This window comes from Uranotaenia lowii, chromosome 1 (genome assembly GCF_029784155.1).
Source record: "Uranotaenia lowii strain MFRU-FL chromosome 1, ASM2978415v1, whole genome shotgun sequence".
NCBI lineage: Eukaryota > Metazoa > Arthropoda > Insecta > Diptera > Culicidae > Uranotaenia > Uranotaenia lowii.
In genome coordinates this window covers 199586758-199607423 of record NC_073691.1, presented here as the reverse complement: position 1 = coordinate 199607423, position 20666 = coordinate 199586758, and the positions used below count along the sequence as shown (strand labels likewise).

Below are 20666 nucleotides of genomic sequence, written 5' to 3'. Positions count from 1 at the left end.
ATTGTGACATTTTGTGCTTTTTTTGGGTCATTTTTGTCATTTTTCTCATTTGTGTGCTTTTTTTGCGATATTTGTGACATTTTTGTATCGTTTTTGTGTTATAATGGTTTAATTTTTGTGAAATTTTTGTGCCATTTTTGTGTCATTTTTGTGACATTATCGTGAAATTTTTAAAACACATTTTTAATGCCTATTTTGTGTCATTTTTGTGTCACTTTAGTGTCACTTTTGTGTCATTTTTGTGCCATTTTTGTTACATTTTTCTGTCATTTTTGTGTCCTTTTTGTGTCAGTTTTGTGCAATTTTTGTCATTTTTGTATAAATTTTAAGCAATTTTTGTGTCATTCTTGTGTAATTTTTATATTATCCTTGTCTCGTGTTCGTGTCATTGATGTGCAGTTTTTAAGCTATTTTTGTGCCATTTTTTAAAACATTTTTGTGTCATTTTTGTGCAATTGTTGTGCATATAAGAACTATTTATGTTCCATTTTTGTTCTATTTACGATCCATTTTTGTTAAAAAAATCATTATTATCATTTTTTGTCATTTTTTGTCATTTTGGTTATTTTGTTTATTTTTGTCATTTTTGTCACTTTTGTCATTTTTGTCATTTTTGTCATTTTTGTCATTTTTGTCATTTTTGTCATTTTTGTCATTTTTGTCATTTTTGTCATTTTTGTCATTTTTGTCATTTTTGTCATTTTTGTCATTTTTGTCATTTTTGTCATTTTTGTCATTTTTGTCATTTTTGTCATTTTTGTCATTTTTGTCATTTTTGTCATTTTTGTCATTTTTGTCATTTTTGTCATTTTTGTCATTTTTGTCATTTTTGTCATTTTTGTCATTTTTGTCATTTTTGTCATTTTTGTCATTTTTGTCATTTTTGTCATTTTTGTCATTTTTGTCATTTTTGTCATTTTTGTCATTTTTGTCATTTTTGTCATTTTTGTCATTTTTGTCATTTTTGTCATTTTTGTCATTTTTGTCATTTTTGTCATTTTTGTCATTTTTGTCATTTTTGTCATTTTTGTCATTTTTGTCATTTTTGTCATTTTTGTCATTTTTGTCATTTTTGTCATTTTTGTCATTTTTGTCATTTTTGTCATTTTTGTCATTTTTGTCATTTTTGTCATTTTTGTCATTTTTGTCATTTTTGTCATTTTTGTCATTTTTGTCATTTTTGTCATTTTTGTCATTATTGTCATTTTTGTCATTTTTGTCATTTTTGTCATTTTTGTCATTTTTGTCATTTTTGTCATTTTTATCATTTTTGTCATTTTTGTCATTTTTGTCATTTTTGTAATTTTTTGTAATTTTATTAATTTTTGTCATTTTTGTCATTTTTGTAATTTTTGTAATTTTTGTAGTTTTTGAATATTTTGTCATTTTTGTAATTTTTGTCATTTTTGTCATTTTTGTCATTTTTGTCATTTTTGTCATTTTTGTCATTTTTGTCATTTTTGTCATTTTTGTCATTTTTGTCATTTTTGTCATTTTTGTCATTTTTGTCATTTTTGACATTTTTGTCATTTTTGTCATTTTTGTCATTTTTGTCATTTTTGTCATTCTTGTCATTTTTGTCATTTTTGTCATTTTTGTCATTTTTGTCATTTTTGTCATTTTTGTCATTTTTGTCATTTTTGTCATTTTTGTCATTTTTGTCATTTTTGTCATTTTTGTCATTTTTGTCATTTTTGTCATTTTTGTCATTTTTGTCATTTTTGTCATTTTTGTCATTTTTGTCATTTTTGTCATTTTTGTCATTTTTGTCATTTTTGTCATTTTTGTCATTTTTGTCATTTTTGTCATTTTTGTCATTTTTGTCATTTTTGTCATTTTTGTCATTTTTGTCATTTTTGTCATTTTTGTCATTTTTGTCATTTTTGTCATTTTTGTCATTTTTGTCATTTTTGTCATTTTTGTCATTTTTGTCATTTTTGTCATTTTTGTCATTTTTGTCATTTTTGTCATTTTTGTCATTTTTGTCATTTTTGTCATTTTTGTCATTTTTGTCATTTTTGTCATTTTTGTCATTTTTGTCATTTTTGTCATTTTTGTCATTTTTGTCATTTTTGTCATTTTTGTCATTTTTGTCATTTTTGTCATTTTTGTCATTTTTGTCATTTTTGCCATTTTTGTCATTTTTGTCATTTTTGTCATTTTTGTCATTTTTGTCATTTTTGTCATTTTTGTCATTTTTGTCATTTTTGTCATTTTTGTCATTTTTGTCATTTTTGTCATTTTTGTCATTTTTGTCATTTTTGTCATTTTTGTCATTTTTGTCATTTTTGTCATTTTTGTCATTTTTGTCATTTTTGTCATTTTTGTCATTTTTGTCATTTTTGTCATTTTTGTAATTTTTGTCATTTTTGTCATTTTTGTCATTTTTGTCATTTTTGTCATTTTTGTCATTTTTGTCATTTTTGTCATTTTTGTCATTTTTGTCATTTTTGTCATTTTTGTCATTTTTGTCATTTTTGTCATTTTGGTCATTTTTGTCATTTTTGTCATTTTTGTCATTTTTGTCATTTTTGTCATTTTTGTCATTTTTGTCATTTTTGTCATTTTTGTCATTTTTGTCATTTTTGTCATTTTTGTCATTTTTGTCATTTTTGTCATTTTTGTCATTTTTGTCATTTTTGTCATTTTTGTCATTTTTGTCATTTTTGTCATTTTTGTCATTTTTGTCATTTTTGTCATTTTTGTCATTTTTGTCATTTTTGTCATTTTTGTCATTTTTGTCATTTTTGTCATTTTTGTCATTTTTGTCATTTTTGTCATTTTTGTCATTTTTGTCATTTTTGTCATTTTTGTCATTTTTGTCATTTTTGTCATTTTTGTCATTTTTGTCATTTTTGTCATTTTTGTCATTTTTGTCATTTTTGTCATTTTTGTCATTTTTGTCATTTTTGCCATTTTTGTCATTTTTGTCATTTTTGTCATTTTTGTCATTTTTGTCATTTTTGTCATTTTTGTCATTTTTGTCATTTTTGTCATTTTTGTCATTTTTGTCATTTTTTGTCATTTTTGTCATTTTTGTCATTTTTGTCATTTTTGTCATTTTTGTCAATTTTGTCATTTTTGTCATTTTTTTCATTCATGTCATGTTTTTGTTATTTTTGTGCCGTTTTTGTTCTATTTTTGTTTAATTTTTGTATGATTTTGTTTCAGATTTGTGTCCTTTTTTTGAATCTTTGATCCAGTTTTGTCATATTTGTTTAATTGTTTCTAATTTTGTTCGTTCAATATTTTTATGTTTTAAAAAAAGATTTTAATAGTCATGTTGCGTAACGAATCTTTACTGTGGGTTTCATTTTTTTAAAATGAAAACTTACACCAGTGACTTTATTTTCTTTTTTTTTTTTGTATCTTTTCCTTCCTTTCCAGGAAACTCTAACACTCACCGATCAGTCCCTAAAATTGCCCAATTTGCGGCAGCTGGTGCTAGATTCGTGCTTCCTGTTCGACAATCGTGAGGGCTTCCGGCGGGTGCGGTACGACGATTTTGAACCCTTGAGGGCGCTTCTTCCAGCCGGGTGCCAGATTGTGCTGGATTACAACTGAGTCCGGTTGGCTCGGATCAGAAACCAAAATAATCGAAGCAATATTGTATGGGGTTTAACCCTTCGTTTCATAAAGTAACAAATATGCAACAATTAATGTATGGAAAAAGTGAAAAATCGTATTTTATTTTAATTTTTTTTCTTGATGTACTCATCATTTCCAACTGAAAAAAATGATTTTTAAGGAAAAATAAAAAATCATGAAATGAAGGGTTAACTTTGTTGAATTTGTTGATGGTCTTGACCCAAGGCTGGATGTTGATTTAGTCAGAGCAAAAAAGTTGTTAACTAGTTCTTAGGGCATATAGGTTCAAGTTTAAAACTCTTCAGCTTGAGCTGTCTGAGTAAGAAATCCAGTTTACAAATCCACTAGAATAAATATACAGCAAACAAATGACACAAAAATGTTATCAATCAATCGAGCAATTGTACTTGAACTTAGGAAATAAATCACACGAGCTTTAAAACCCTTTTAGAGGAATCTCATCCGAAACGTCACCTTGACACCTGTCAAAAGAGAGGACTTCACAAAAATCCGAGTCAATTAGTTCGGCTGCTTTAGTCTGGAGGAGTTTTTGTTTTTTTTTTCTTCAGTTTAATCCATTTTCAATCTGTCACATCTTGGTGCGAAATTTGCACCGGCTGAGTTCAATTTTCCTCCCACTTATCCAGCCAAACGCCCAAAGAGTATTTATTTCAATTTCCCTCCCGAGAGGGTGTGAAAAACGTCAACCCACGTACAAAGATGCAGCGGAAAAGTAATGAACAAAAAATTGCGCAAAAAAAAAAAAATAAAAGTTATAACAATGAAACAAAAAAACTTTCTCTTTCAACCTGTGTAGAAGTGAGAAAAAATCAACATTCTTTTCTCTTCTCGGAATTATTAAGACACACTGGGGAAGGAAAAAAAAAGGGAAAAAAATAAAACAAAACACAACACTCGAAAAGCTCTCACCTCCTCTTTTGCCGGAGCTTTGCTTTCGTTTGGAAGTTTGGTGGGTGGGTGTTGAATTATGAGTAAAATCCACATCACTACCGTGCGACGACCAAGATGAGATAAGTTCACGCCCCCGCGCGATAGGTTGGATTTTGATAAGCCCCGAAGTCGAGGCAGCAAAAGTTTAAATCAGAGTTGCGTAGCAGCTGCAGAGTGTTTATAACTTATCAACTGATCAGAATTGATGAATTTTAGACTTTTTATTTTGAGTATTAAAAATGGGGAAGTTGATTTACGATCTTCTGAGGGAGAACATTCCTTCTTTTCAATGCTCTTGGATATGATCATCAGTATTTCCAGTAGCAATTCTGGTTATTTCAAGTGATTTTTTTTTCATTTTTAAAAGTTTTAATTAACCTACCAAAGCTTTTCGGGCAAAAGTTACCAAAAAATTTACTAAAATATGACAAAAGTATGATAAAAATTCGACAAAAATGTGACTAAACTATGACAAAAAAAATTAAGAAAACTCCGTTATAGTTCTGTTAGCTTTTGTTGTTTAATTGTCAATTTTTTTCTATCATTTGATGATCAAAACGTTTACATACCTTTGGCAGTTTAGCTGAAAGAACAGCTGGTCATTTGTAATTCAAGTTTCTGCCATATTTTTACAATCTTCATCATAATTTTTTTTTTGTTTCGATTATAGTCGTTTTACCATCTTTATGGCATTCGCGACTTTATCAACGTTGCAGTTGGCGGATTGTTATTGAAAAACTTATCCGGTACAACTGTATTCGATGTTTATTCTTGGGCTCGAACTCACGGACATCGGCTCAGGAGACAACAGACTTGCCAACTGAGCTATATCATAAGCCCATCTTCATCATAATGCTTTTAAGGTTTTACTAGCTGACCCGGTGTGCTTTGCTACACCTTCCAAAAATGAATTAAATTTGTTTAAATAATTGAAACTTAGTTCTATTTCCTAGGCAGCATTCAAACCGAATTTCAACATAACTAAGAAGCGAACGCGTTTAAAAGAGAGCTGAAACTGGAGCTTCGAATTTCAGTATAATAATATTTTCTTAAAATTGATCACAAAATTTGTTTTTCCAGATCTGAAACTTTTACTCTGTTTTAATTAACTTCAAAGAGTTTATAATGATGTCAAAATGTATGTTTTAATGATATGGACATCCAGCCCTTCCCCTTTTCCAAGGCAAGAAGTGCTCACGAACTAATATAAAATCATTTTTAGTATCTCGGCGTAACATTTCGCCTTATTTGTCTGTAAAGTTTTAAAATTGTGCCAAAGATAATATGAATAAAGACTTGCCTCCTTCTTTCCGACTCCACCCAGAAATAAGGGAGTATCAAATTATTCGTACGCAAACTACCTCTCTTTCTTATGCATGATAAGTTCTCAATTTATACCAACAAACTTGTATGGAAGCCCTGATTGGTTAATAAGTTAGCAAGCTAAACAACGCAATTTATATGGAACTCTCTTTGCCCTTTCCCTTCTCCACACTGCAATGCAGAAAAATTTGTAGCAATCATAGAAACATATCTCGTACCCAAATACCTTCCTGTGTTAGATTAGAAGTATCTTAATAATTTTTTTCGTCATGTACTAAACTTGTAGCCATGACATATAACAACTTAAAGTGATGCCAAACAGCACTTGCCATAGTATGAAATCTGACGACTTTTGATACTGAAAACTAGCACATACTTTGAGTGGATGGGGTAGGCCATGATTTGTCGGCAACCGTCGTGTTTTGTTTTCTCTCCGTCGTTCAAAATTATTACTTTTGATATTAAGCGTTAAAAATGATTTAAAATGTTAAAACTTTTTAAGTGTCGAATTGCCGGAAGTGGTGAGTTTCCGTTAAGTGTGATCAAATGGTCGAGATCGTGAGCTAAAGCCTTCTTCGGCGTAATGAAAAATCTATCGATTTTTCGTTCGTTTTCCTTATGTGCTGTACAGCACTGAATCCGGCCCAAAGACGATGGGAAAGTGGAGATAATCATCAACTATCAGGGTCCAGAGATTATTTGGTGAGTCCGTTCCATGATAATTAGGTTTAAAGCAGTCTTCTGAAAATCAATCAAAACAAACACTCAGGATGCGTTTCCTGTTGGAAACATTCAGATTGTATAATGGGATAGCGCCTCTCGCAACTGATTCGCCTGGCTGGTATGCAATCTCGATCAGCGCTCCTATCAGCTATGCAAACCGAGTCGCATCATTCAGAATCATCGGTTTAGCAAACATCGCATATCGGAGATGAGTGAGATACAAACTGATCCATTCTGAATGTAGCTCACTCAGTATCTGCCTAAATTATATGAAATTCAAAATTATTTTTTGCAGGACGAGAAAAATCAAACAGTTGTGCGGGACACCATAAATTCTCAGTAGTTTTAACGTGACGGACGACTGTTTAATAAGAGAACTTGTAAAATTTGAAAAACACGGCGAAAGTGAACATCTTTCCCTCACATACACAACTTCAATTTGATTTTGATCATACTGATGTTAAAAAACGTTATAACAACAAATAAATTTATTAATTTGCTATATATCAAATCAAACAAAATACGCTAATGATCGGCTTCATGTATCACTCACTCACTACCTGATCCATTCACTCCTGATCGAAGACCAACAAGATTCGCCATATGCATTGCGCATTGGTGAGATTCCAATTTGATGATGGTGCTGCACTGTTTTGACAGCAAGCATCGTACGAGGTGATCTGTATTTTAGCGATGAATTGAACGATCGATGATCGGGTAGGTCCAGTAGCAATCAATAACGAAACCCGACCGTTGTACGTTCAGGTGCGAAGTGCAATCAGAAACATTCATTGAAAATGAGTGATATTCAGAACACTGGTTTAAAGTAAATCGGATTTTTTTAAATTTAAAATACATTCGAGTTTCTTCGATTTTCGGGAGTCAATTGCAGAAAAAGCAAATTTCAGAATGTTCTGGTGCATCTGGTGGCTTTCCAGATCATGGTCCGTTGGATTGATTAGTTTTCAGTGATGTATTGTAAGTCATGCTTTTTGTGTATATCAGAGCATTTTGTACGAGGCGATGACCAATTCGAGCACAGGGAATCAATACCATGGCACAAAATAACGACAAAATTAATTTAAAAAAATTATCATGTTTTTACTGTAATCGCAATCATTAGTTGTCCAAGGATTATTCCAAGGATATTCGTGGTAAAATTTGGTTCTGTGTAAATTTCCCACGCTTTTTTTTCGGTTAAATGTTGCCTCTTTCTTACATGCTTCATCTTTTTTCTTGAGTCATTGCCTTATTGAATTTTAGAGTAGATAAAGAATTAGCTAACGCTAACGTGTTTCGGTCATGTTTTTACATATGCCCAAGTGAGATGCAGTCATGCAGATAAAATTTAACAAAATTCAAGTAACGTTGGCGGATTACTCCGGAGGAGTAAGAGAAGAGTTGCTTGCTTTCATTGCCAACGGCTAATGAGACGAATTTCTCAAAGATAATAAACCTGATTAATTGTCGTTTTTTGAGAAGGTAATTTTTTCATTTAAATCACTTGTGGCGAAGATTTTACTTGGAAATTTTGTCAAATCATGTCTCACAAATCTTCTTCAAATATATAAAACACTTCTTCAGAGCATATCTTACATGCACGAGGGAGGCAGTACATTATAGATTATTATTTTTCCATAGTGATATTAAATGAAATACAATAATATTTAGAATTGAAAGCTGATAATTTATCGAAATCTTTCAAGGTAATATAAAAGATCAATTTAAATTATAGAATTTTTATTTTTTGAATAAAACCTTTCGAGCTCTATACAGAGCTCTTAAGGTTTCATGTTCTACTAATGTTTTCTACTTCTCTTTTTTACTTCCAAGAGCGAGTAAAGGAGCTTTCCTGTGTTCCAGAGGTCTCTGCGTTCTCTGCTCCATGGTAGGCCCAACCATTTTATGTTTTTTATCATTTTAATGTTTTTATATTAAAACGATCAAAAACATGAACAAAGAAAAGAAGAATAATAACACTATTTTATTATTTTTTGGGACTCAGACATAAGTTCTGGCTGTGGAAGTACGATTAGTGATTAGTGATTAGTGATGAGTGATTAGTGATTAGTGAAAACTAGCACATACTTTGAGCATAAATGCAAATTAAATTCAAAATGATAAGCTGATAAATTAGGAAAAAATGACTCTGGTAGTTTAACTGCCTTGAAGAAAAAGCTGTTACTCAATGAACCTAGGAAAATAATGGTTTTTGAAAGAGAAAAAAATATGTTTAAATTTTGTTTTTCAACTGAATCACAACTACTTTATATTTTTTCTCTTTTTAAACTTTTCAAGATTTAACTTTTCAAATATTGAATTGATAAAAAAAAAATCTGTTTATTCTTCAACGGTGTTGTGAATATTTTCTAAAAATTTTCATGTAACCATCACACAAAAAATTCAAATGATGATATTTTTGCCGAGAAGAGTAACAGTTATCGAAGTTCCTATTACCATAGTTTAACTACTATAAACCATAAAAAATATGTAAATTTTTAAAACAAATCAATTTTCGTTTGCTGCAAAGCTAAATCAGTTCTCAAAGAACTCTTTTTGAAAGTAAAATGTTGACAGAAAGATGTTTGTAAGTTAACATTTTCCTGTTTATTGAGGCAAGTGAAACCACAATGCTTTTTCTGAACTTATTCATAGATGCGTAACATAGGCTTCGAAAAGAATTTAATACGTGTTCCTGTTTGTTTTTTTTCAAATTTCATTGATATATCTGTAATTTTTCTGCAGTATACGTTAATGTTTGATACTTCACTTTTACTAAATGCTGCACTATAATGTATTTGTATTGTAATATATTGTACTTTAATTATCGTGCGTACAGAATCTGTTAACTAAAATGTTAATGGTTTTTCTTTCTTTTTCATCTGAAAATCGGAAATTTAACAAATTGAAGCTTTTGCAAAGTTGTAAATGATAAGATATTGGAATAAGAGACAGGTTTTGAATGCCCATATCAGGCAGGTTAAATGCCTTTATTAAGAAAAAAAAGGTAAATCTTGAATTATTTTTCTTTTTATCATTGAAATATAAAATGTACGCCAAAATAACAATTTTATAGTGAAAATGGAAGAGCTTAATACTGATCCAATAAAAATACGATATGAACAAAATATTACCATGAACTATGGCCATAATTCATACCTAACTATGTTTAATACACAATAACTAGTGAACACTAAAATTTCGCCAAAATTTCAGCTCGGGCGTATGCCTCACTTCTGTTTCTACTATTTTCAATTAAAAAATATCAAAATATTGCAAGTGTAAATGAAATATAGCTAAAAACATAAATATGTGCATTTAACCCGCCAGTTTCGAAAATTTTGACTTCTTTTATCATTAAATTATTTTCACAAAAACTGTAAGAAATTTTTAACAGAAAAGTTGATCTAACGTATATAAAACAGATGTCCGCACATGTGCATTTAGTTTTCAGACTACTATCTATTAGAATATCGGAGAAAATTACCACTTTCCTTAATATGCGCATATAGCCCGCCTTTCCCTTACCAAGTTATCGATCATTATGAAAGAACCAAAATGAGTTTGAGACCTTTTTCATGATTCAGCTCGATGATTTATCAAGCTGTAAGTACGTACACACATGTTGAGATATCAAAAAGATGTAGTACTATTTTATATCGGAAACTGATAACCTAATCATCTTTATTCTCGTCAAGTCATATAATCAAGTAAGCTTACAGTAGTGATTGATATGTCGGATTATCCATCCGTTGTAGTGGCAACACTTCTCTTATGATTTCTCATTTGTTCACCTGGCATCTATTCCAGTGAATACTACAAATTCACTCTTCGTCGATTCCTAGAACAATAGCGAATTGACGTTCTCTCTCACTCGCGCCTCTCTGTTATTGTTTACATTTGCCACGCGGTTCGTCAGCAATATGACATCAACGTTGCCTTTAAGTCCTTAGACAAAGTTAAAACACAATTTTTACAAAAACTAAAGATAAAACTTCAAAACTTAGCCACATAGCATAGAACATGGTCATATTTTTTACTTTAAAAACATGAAAATTCTTGAAATATAACACAAGAAGGACTCTATAAATTTTAAGTCAGCCTACAACTCCATTTTACCTAAGATCAAAACACTGACAGACAAATAAATAAAAATAACATCAAAAGTAAGAAATAACTACAAACAGTAGAATAGACGATCGCTAGATTAAGTAAGCTTAAAATAGTGTAGTAACATGGTAGATTATAAGAAAATAAATTTAATTTAAGGTCCGCTGAAGAGGAGTGAAAAGCCAAAAGTAGCTCGAAACGTCCGGACCAACTGGAAAGTAATTTTGTAGTTATTTATTCGCCGAAAAAAGTCGATAATAAAAACAAACAATTTTTCGCGGCGATTAGCTAATTTTACAACTCAAGAATTTCTCACCGCGGATGTTTCTGCTCATCTCCACTCCCGATCCAATTGCAATTGCATCCCCATAGTACGGATAGCCATCTGGTCCATCAAATTTCATAGTAAAGTACAACATTTTTCTAAATATCGGTCCAAGAAATCTAGTTTATAGTGACCTTGATGTAATTGTAAAGGGTGTGTCACATAAAATTGTATCAAGGAAAAAACGCTGTAGAAATTTAATTTATAGGAATTATATTTTCAGCTTTCACTTATAATCAGATAAGAGTGTATAGATCAAGTTGGCCATGCTTCACTGTAAATTTTTCGTAAATTTGGAAAAATGTCTTCGAACGAAAAAGAGCGTCTTGAACTAATCCTGCGCACTCATTTCAATAATCCGGAGTTGTCACATCGGGACATCGGTAAGATGCTAGGAATCGTCCAATCCACGATCAGCAGAGTACTAAAACGATACTTCGAGAACCTAACCATCGACCGGAAGGTGAAGAACGGCAAAAATGGATACTCCGTTAGTGAAAAAGAGCACGTAGTTAAGTAGTTTAGACGTGATCCGAGAAGTTCGGTCCGGGATGTCATAAAAAATGAATTTGTCAAGTTCATTCGTCCAGCGGACTAAGCAGTGGAAGGTCCTGCGTACATGCACGGTTTAGAAGGCTCCTAACCGCGACGAAAGACAAAACATGGTGGGTAAAGAGCCTGTAATAAAAACAAAAGAGACGCAATCTGATCCTTTCAAGAATAAATCATATAGCAACCCCGCTTTCATTTGGGCGCAGCACTGCTTTGCTTCAAACTTCACATGACTTCAATTCTGGTTGCGTTTATTTTTATTCGGAAGTGGTTTTTGGTCTAGTCTGCTGTTTCAACTAAGCTGTTTTTTGGTATTGTCGTCAATAGAAAAAAAAAGTCAATCATGGAGTGTTTGGCAAAAAATTGTTCTAACAAAACCTGCCCCGGATTTAAAAATATATTTTTCTTCCGGTTCCCGACTGAACCAAAAAAAACGGGAGAAATTGCTCGCATTCTGCTATCTTTCGGGGGATTCTATACTGGAATCCGCAACTTTCATTGATAAACTTTCCCTTTCGACTCCGCTGATCCGGCAACATCTTGTGCTGGCAATGAAAACTTAAAATTAAAAAAAAATCCAACATGTTTATCATTAAAAAATTATAACTTTACCAATTCAGTACCAAGAAATAAGACCTTGAGAATCTAGCTTCTAATCGAAATCGAGCATTCAAAAACATGTGTTTTGATTACCCTTTGTTTACAGATATGAATGATAATACTTTCGCTACCACCGCTTTCGCAATTCCAAATTTTCCAGTTTGACAAGTCTTTTGCTCGATTGAAATGACACTGACAGAAAATAGAAAATTCCAATCGTGACATTTCGTCTCTTTTGATTATAGAGGCTCGTTAATGGTGGGGAAGACGCGAGTCCGGAAGCTGTACACCGAAATGCTGACGAAGCCGCATTGCCTGGTAATGGACGACGAAACCTACGTCAAAGCGGACTTTCGTCAGCTGCAGGGCCTGTTGTTTTTCACAGCAGAGCGTTCCGGAGGAGATTCAGCGTTCCGGAGGAGATTCGCATGGAGAAACTATCGAAGTTTCCCAAAAAGTACATGGTGTGGCAAGCAATCTGCTCTTGCGGAAAGCGGAGCGCCCCCTTTGTTACGACTGGCATGGTAAACGGGCAGGTTTACCCTAAGGAGTGCCTACAGAAGCGCTTACTACCAGTATTGAAGCAGCACGAGGGCTCGACCATCTTCTGTCCGGATCTCGCTTCGTGCCACTATTCAAAGGACGTGTTGGAGTGGTACGAAGCCAACGGAGTCACCTCCGAGCCAAAGGAAATAAACCCGTCCAAAGCGCCGGAGCTTCGCCCAATAGAGAAATATTGGGCGATTATGAAGCAGGCCCTCCGGAAGAACCCAAAAGTTGTCAAATCGGAGGCGGACTTCAAGAGAAAAAGGATCTCTGTTAAAAAAAAACAACAACCTGACGTTGTACAGAACCTTATGGACGGGGTAAAGAGGAAGGTGCGAGCATACGGGCTTGGGTTGGAAGTATGAATCAAAAGAAAATGCCAAAAGTCGTTGATTAGTTTTTTTTACTGTCTAAAATTTTCAAAAAGATCGGTCTACTCGGCGAATTTCTACAGCGTTTTTTCCGTGATGCAATTTGATGTGACGCACCCTTTAATTATTCGATTTAGTGTACTTAAAATTTCCAAGGCAATCACGCGGTACCAAGTACTTATATCCTGACCAACATCATCCAGCACACCTTACCTAATCCGGATAGTCGAAAATGAATCTCAATTCCGTTAAACAGCAAGATGATGCTGCCATCTACGACTTAAAACTGAAAAAAATGTGTTTGACAGATTAGAAAAATTAATATTTATGAACGAGAAGCGTGTTTTTTATTCAAATTAGACATAGAATCTGTGTTTCATTATGTCATGAAGAAATTAAGCAGTTTGATACAGGATTATAACTCAATTGTGAATTCCTTTCTACTAGAGGAAAGTCTCTCAAAAAACCCCTCAAAAAACTTTTGGAATACTATAAAACGCCTGAAAATGCAGTTATCTATTCAAATTAGTCGTAGAAGTATTATTAATAACTTTTCCACAGAAAATTTTTAGAAATAATATTGATTTTAGAAAAACATAAGTGGTACTATTCTTATTTCGCACTTTTTTTTTTCATAGTTTTGGTCCTCAACGCCGTTTGCCTCATCCAAAAAAAGTAAATTTATGCTTGATTAATCCGTAGAACAATTTAAAACAAATTGTGGAAGAACATTTTAAAATTCATCAATAATATTTCAATAAGTAAAGCACATAGTGGTACTATTGGTTAACTATCTTAATTTGTCCACGTCATTTACTCAGTCTGTAAAGTCTTAATCGGCTAAGACGGTGTATCTATGTCTTTTTTGTCTTTTTATTCTTATTTCGCTCAAGGTATAAGTTTTAGTCAGGAGTGTCAAATTGGCACGCTAGGGACTGTACCGTGTAAAAATTTCAGGGACTGATGAGGATTGAATGATGGTTTTTGAGTATCATTCAGCATAAAATGGCTGAGGCTTAGCTATAGTTTTGACAAAGTTGTGCTACAAATTAAAAACAAAATTGTTGAAGTCCATTTATTTGCATCCGAAATTGTTTTTTGTTTCGTAGCTCCCAGCCAGGTTTTTCAAAATTGTTATGCATTTGGTTTTCCTTGATGTATAAACAACCATGTTATGTACCATACATATCTGCGTAAAATGTTTTGCATAAAAAAGTTCACAGCATACAACGATTCTCGATTATTGTTATTGTATGATTAGCATCCAGTGCAAAGTGAGAAGTCAGCGACTTTCTCAAATAATTGCCCCATGGTGAGCTTGCACAAATAAAATAATCAACCTGTGTGAGAGTAACACTTGTTAATTTGAACGCAACTGAGAAAATTTAAGTGAGGTTTTCGTCGTCGTTCAGTTTTCCTATATTTATAATGATTAAATTCACTCCCAGTTCAATGATGTTGCCAGATAGTAGATTTTCTTTAGGACAATTTCCAAACGAAAAATTGGCATTTCTTAAAAATCTTTTTCTATGACACTATCTTTTCACGAGTTTAAACTATACAATGTTTTTTTCAGTTATTGTTCATTGTATCGTATGCTAAACATGTACCGTATGATGTACTGTTGATAAGTTGGATTCCTAATGAAGACAATACCAGGAAAAGTTTTGAATCAATTAAATTTTATAACCGATAATATTGAAATTTTATCTGGGCATAGTTTTTTTTTCGAATTAAGTTATGAGGTCAACTTTTAAAATATTTCTGTTTAACTTCCGGTTGTAAGTTGTAAGATCCAATGATTTAGTGTCATACCATTTGAAGGTTGGAACAAACCCACTTTTTAAAGAGAGAGTGGCTCCCATTAGATGCGATTCGAATTTACGATTCTACAGCTAGACATTAAGTGTTCACAATTTGACCCGGAACCCGAATTTTCTGGATCATGGGACTCCTGGGAGTCGTTTCGGAAATTGGTGTTAATGGTCCGATGGAATGTTGCCGGCATACAGTTGTAATGTTCAAATGGTTTGTTGACACATATCTAGAAGGGATAAAGAGTAAACACACAACTGTACGATACGCGTATAAAAACACACAATCATAAATTGGAAAAGCTGGCAGCAAGAAGTTGGAGTAGCACCGGCAAAATGTTTCACCAAGCAGAACTGTCATCGGCAAAAGTTAAACAAAATCGTTTTAACTAGAAAACGACCGAAACAAAAACCACAACAACAAGAGTAGAGGCAGCAGCGAAAAGGCGACAAAAAACAATAACCCAACAACAAATGCCATTAAGTAGTGCCCGCGTTCGAAATTGGTTTTGTTGTTGTTTTCGTTCGCTTCTCTCTCTGTGAGTCTCTTGCCGGGTGACATGTTTTCATTTGGTTCAATTAATGGTGACTGGCTTTTCGGGTTTTGTTTTGACAGTCGGCGCAAATAAGTGTGTGAACAATTCACATCACCCGTGAGAGTTCCAGTAACCTCTTGGCGGTTTTGGTATTTCGGGAAAGAGTTTATTGCCCGATCCCTGAACGTTTTCATTTGACGTAAATATGACGATGGATAAGACAGAATGAATCCGATAAGGTTTATAAGAATTTTGAATGGCCGGGCTTCGAACAGAGCGAATTGAACGCCATGAGGAAATTTAGAAACTACAGAAATTGAATCTTGTGTAATTCATATACCAATTAAAAAAAATCGTTCGATTTTTTTTGGTCAGATTATCTCTATCAAAAATATTATTACAATATGTTAAACAAACAGTATTACACAAATTTCATTTGATGAGAATTTTGTCTATGTTTCTGAAGAAATTATTTGAAAACAGCCTATGAAATAGTTTGACTATTAACACGAGTTCATTTCCCAGAGCAATTATGTTTGATAACTAATGAGCACCTTGAACAATAAGTTGCAAACAGAGTTGATGGTCTGAATGGAAAGCAAAAAGAAGAAAAAAAGGAAAACATCTTCGGTGCAAGTTTGTTGTGAGAACCATGAAAAAAAAAAAAAACGAAACCAACGAGAAAGATAAACCATCATATCTCTTTCTTTTATTGTTTTTACGATAATGAAAAAAGAGGAGGAAATGAAATAAAACAATCGAAACGTAATTGATTTAAAAATTTAAAAAAAAACAAAGAAAATTTACCGAACACGTTGAGAAAGAAGAGAAAAAAACAAAGTAACCAATAAATAGTAAAATTGCCAAAATTGTCAAAAATGTCAAAAATGTCAAAAATGTCAAAAATGTCAAAAATGTCAAAAATGTCAAAAATGTCAAAAATGTCAAAAATGTCAAAAATGTCAAAAATGTTAAAAATGTCAAAAATGTCAAAAATGTCAAAAATGTCAAAAATGTCAAAAATGTCAAAAATGTCAAAAATGTCAAAAATGTTAAAAATGTCAAAAATGTCAAAAATGTCAAAAATGTCAAAAATGTCAAAAATGTCAAAAATGTCAAAAATGTCAAAAATGTCAAAAATGTCAAAAATGTCAAAAATGTCAAAAATGTCAAAAATGTCAAAAATGTCAAAAATGTCAAAAATGTCAAAAATGTCAAAAATGTCAAAAATGTCAAAAATGTCAAAAATGTCAAAAATGTCAAAAATGTCAAAAATGTCAAAAATGTCAAAAATGTCAAAAATGTCAAAAATGTCAAAAATGTCAAAAATGTCAAAAATGTCAAATATGTCAAAAATGACAAAAATGTCAAAAATGTCAAAAATGTCAAAAATGCCAAAAAATGTCAAAAATGTCAAAAATGTCAAAAATGTCAAAAATGTCAAAAATGTCAAATATGTCAAAAATGACAAAAATGTCAAAAATGTCAAAAATGTCAAAAATGTCAAAAATGTCAAAAATGTCAAAAATGTCAAAAATGCCAAAAAATGTCAAAAATGTCAAAAATGTCAAAATTGTCAATATAGTCAAAATTGTCAAAATAGTCAAAATTATCATAAAATTCAAGATTGTCAAATCAAAATTGTCAAAATTGTCAAAATTGTCAAAATTGTCAAAATTGTCAAAATTGTCAAAATTGTCAAAATTGTCAAAATTGTCAAAATTGTCAAAATTGTCAAAATTGTCAAAATTGTCAAAATTGTCAAAATTGTCAAAATTGTCAAAATTGTCAAAATTGTCAAAATTGTCAAAATTGTCAAAATTGTCAAAATTGTCAAAATTGTCAAAATTGTCAAAATTGTCAAAATTGTCAAAATTGTCAAAATTGTCAAAATTGTCAAAATTGTCAAAATTGTCAAAATTGTCAAAATTGTCAAAATTGTCAAAATTGTCAAAATTGTCAAAATTGTCAAAATTGTCAAAATTGTCAAAATTGTCAAAATTGTCAAAATTGTCAAAATTGTCAAAATTGTCAAAATTGTCAAAATTGTCAAAATTGTCAAAATTGTCAAAATTGTCAAAATTGTCAAAATTGTCAAAATTGTCAAAATTGTCAAAATTGTCAAAATTGTCAAAATTGTCAAAATTGTCAAAATTGTCAAAATTGTCAAAATTGTCAAAATTGTCAAAATTGTCAAAATTGTCAAAATTGTCAAAATTGTCAAAATTGTCAAAATTGTCAAAATTGTCAAAATTGTCAAAATTGTCAAAATTGTCAAAATTGTCAAAATTGTCAAAATTGTCAAAATTGTCAAAATTGTCAAAATTGTCAAAATTGTCAAAATTGTCAAAATTGTCAAAATTGTCAAAATTGTCAAAATTGTCAAAATTGTCAAAATTGTCAAAATTGTCAAAATTGTCAAAATTGTCAAAATTGTCAAAATTGTCAAAATTGTCAAAACTGTCAAAATGTGTGAAAATTGTCAAAATTTTCAAAATTTGCAATACTCAAAACTGTCAAAATTGTCAAAATTGTCAAAATTGTCAAAATTGTCAAAATTGTCAAAATTGTCAAAATTGTCAAAATTGTCAAAATTGTCAAAATTGTCAAAATTGTCAAAATTGTCAAAATTGTCAAAATTGTCAAAATTGTCAAAATTGTCAAAATTGTCAAAATTGTCAAAATTGTCAAAATTGTCAAAATTGTCAAAATTGTCAAAATTGTCAAAATTGTCAAAATTGTCAAAATTGTCAAAATTGTCAAAATTGTCAAAATTGTCAAAATTGTCAAAATTGTCAAAATTGTCAAAATTGTCAAAATTGTCAAAATTGTCAAAATTGTCAAAATTGTCAAAATTGTCAAAATTGTCAAAATTGTCAAAATTGTCAAAATTGTCAAAATTGTCAAAATTGTCAAAATTGTCAAAATTGTCAAAATTGTCAAAATTGTCAAAATTGTCAAAATTGTCAAAATTGTCAAAATTGTCAAAATTGTCAAAATTGTCAAAATTGTCAAAACTGTCAAAATGTGTGAAAATTGTCAAAATTTTCAAAATTTGCAATACTCAAAACTGTCAAAATTGTCAAAATTGTCAAAATTGTCAAAATTGTCAAAATTGTCAAAATTGTCAAAATTGTCAAAATTGTCAAAATTGTCAAAATTGTCAAAATTGTCAAAATTGTCAAAATTGTCAAAATTGTCAACATTGTCAAAATTGTCAAAATTGTCAAAATTGTCAAAATTGTCAAAATTGTCAAAATTGTCAAAAATGTTAAAAATGTCAAAAATGTCAAAATTGTAAAAAACGTCAAAATTCTCAAAAATTTCATAAATATCGAAAATTTCAAAATTATTTAGTATGTCAAATATGTCATAAGTGTCTAAAATGTCAAAAATGTCAATAATGAAAAAAATGTCAAAAATTTCAAAATGTCAAAAATGTAAAAAATGTCAAAATTGTCAAAAATTTCATAAATATCGAAAATTTCAAAATTGTTAAAAATTTCAAAAATTTCTAAAATGATAAAAATGTCAAAAATTTCAAAAATGTCAAAAATGTCAAAAATGTCAAAAATGTCAAAAATGTCAAAAATGTCAAAAATGTCAAAAATGTCAAAAATGTCAAAAATGTCAAAAATGTCAAAAATGTCAAAAATGTCAAAAATGTCAAAAATGTCAAAAATGTCAAAAATGACAAAAATTGTCAAAAACGTCAAAAATGTCAAAAATGTCAAAATTGTCAAAAATGACAAAAATTTCAAAAATGATAAGAATGTCAAAAATGGCAAAAATGACAAAAATGACAAAAATGACAAAAATGACAAAAATGACAAAAATGACAAAAATGACAAAAATGACAAAAATGACAAAAATGACAAAAATGACAAAAATGACAAAAATGACAAAAATGACAAAAATGACAAAAATGACAAAAATGACAAAAATGACAAAAATGACAAAAATGACAAAAATGACAAAAATGACAAAAATGACAAAAATGACAAAAATGACAAAAATGACAAAAATGACAAAAATGACAAAAATGACAAAAATGACAAAAATGACAAAAATGACAAAAATGACAAAAATGACAAAAATGACAAAAATGACAAAAATGACAAAAATGACAAAAATGACAAAAATAACAAAAAAAAAAGAACATAATAACAAAAATGTCAAAAATGTAAAAAATGTCAAGAATGTCAAAAATGACAAAAATGTCAAAAATGACAAAAATGTCAAGAATGTCAAAAATGACAGAAATGACACAAATGACAAAAATGACAAAAATGACAAAAATGACAAAAATGACAAAAATGACAAAAATGACAAAAATGACAAAAATGATAAAAATGACAAAAATGACAAAAATGACAAAAATGACAAAAATGACAAAAATGACAAAAATGACAAAAATGACAAAAATGACAAAAATGACAAAAATGACAAAAATGACAAAAATGACAAAAATGACAAAAATGACAAAAATGACAAAAATGACAAAAATGACAAAAATGACAAAAATGACAAAAATGACAAAAATGACAAAAATGACAAAAATGACAAAAATGACAAAAATGACAAAAATGACAAAAATGACAAAAATGACAAAAATGACAAAAATGACAAAAATGACAAAAATGACAAAAATGACAAAAATGACAAAAATGACAAAAATGACAAAAATGACAAAAATGACAAAAATGACAAAAATGACAAAAATTACAAAAATTACAAAAATGACAAAAATGACAAAAATGACAAAAATGACAAAAATGACAAAAATGACAAAAATGACAAAAATGACAAAAATGACAAAAATGACAAAAATGACAAAAATGACAAAAATGACAAAAATGACAAAAATGACAAAAATGACAAAAATGACAAAAATGACAAAAATGACAAAAATGACAAAAATGACAAAAATGACAAAAATGACAAAAATGACAAAAATGACAAAAATGACAAAAATGACAAAAATGACAAAAATGACAAAAATGACAAAAATGACAAAAATGACAAAAATGACAAAAATGACAAAAATGACAAAAATGACAAAAATGACAAAAATGACAAAAATGACAAAAATGTCAAAACTGACAAAAATGACAAAAATAACAAAAATGACAAAAATAACAAAATTGACGAAATTCTTCAAATTGTAAAAATTGTGAAAATTGTTAAGGAATGCAAAATTGTCAAAATTGTGAAAATTGTCAATTCT

The 20666-nt window shown here is 30.3% G+C and overlaps 2 protein-coding genes across 5 annotated transcripts in view; one reads left to right on the top strand and one right to left on the bottom strand.

The window, feature by feature from the left end:
* LOC129743304 (uncharacterized) overlaps positions 1–20666 on the top strand; it is a 535624-nt gene that overhangs the window by 7181 nt on the left and 507777 nt on the right. Inside the window, exon 3 of one of the 2 annotated variants that reach the window (XM_055735293.1) lies at positions 3388–4030. The exons of the other annotated variant lie outside the window; for it this stretch is intronic. Within the exon in view, the coding sequence (XP_055591268.1) occupies positions 3388–3564 (177 nt within the window). The 3' untranslated portion in view covers positions 3565–4030. Of the gene's footprint in view, positions 1–3387; positions 4031–20666 lie in introns of those variants that run through there. 2 annotated transcript variants of the gene reach the window in all.
* LOC129743266 (cadherin-89D) overlaps positions 1–20666 on the bottom strand; it is a 111749-nt gene that overhangs the window by 70251 nt on the left and 20832 nt on the right. The window lies entirely within an intron of this gene.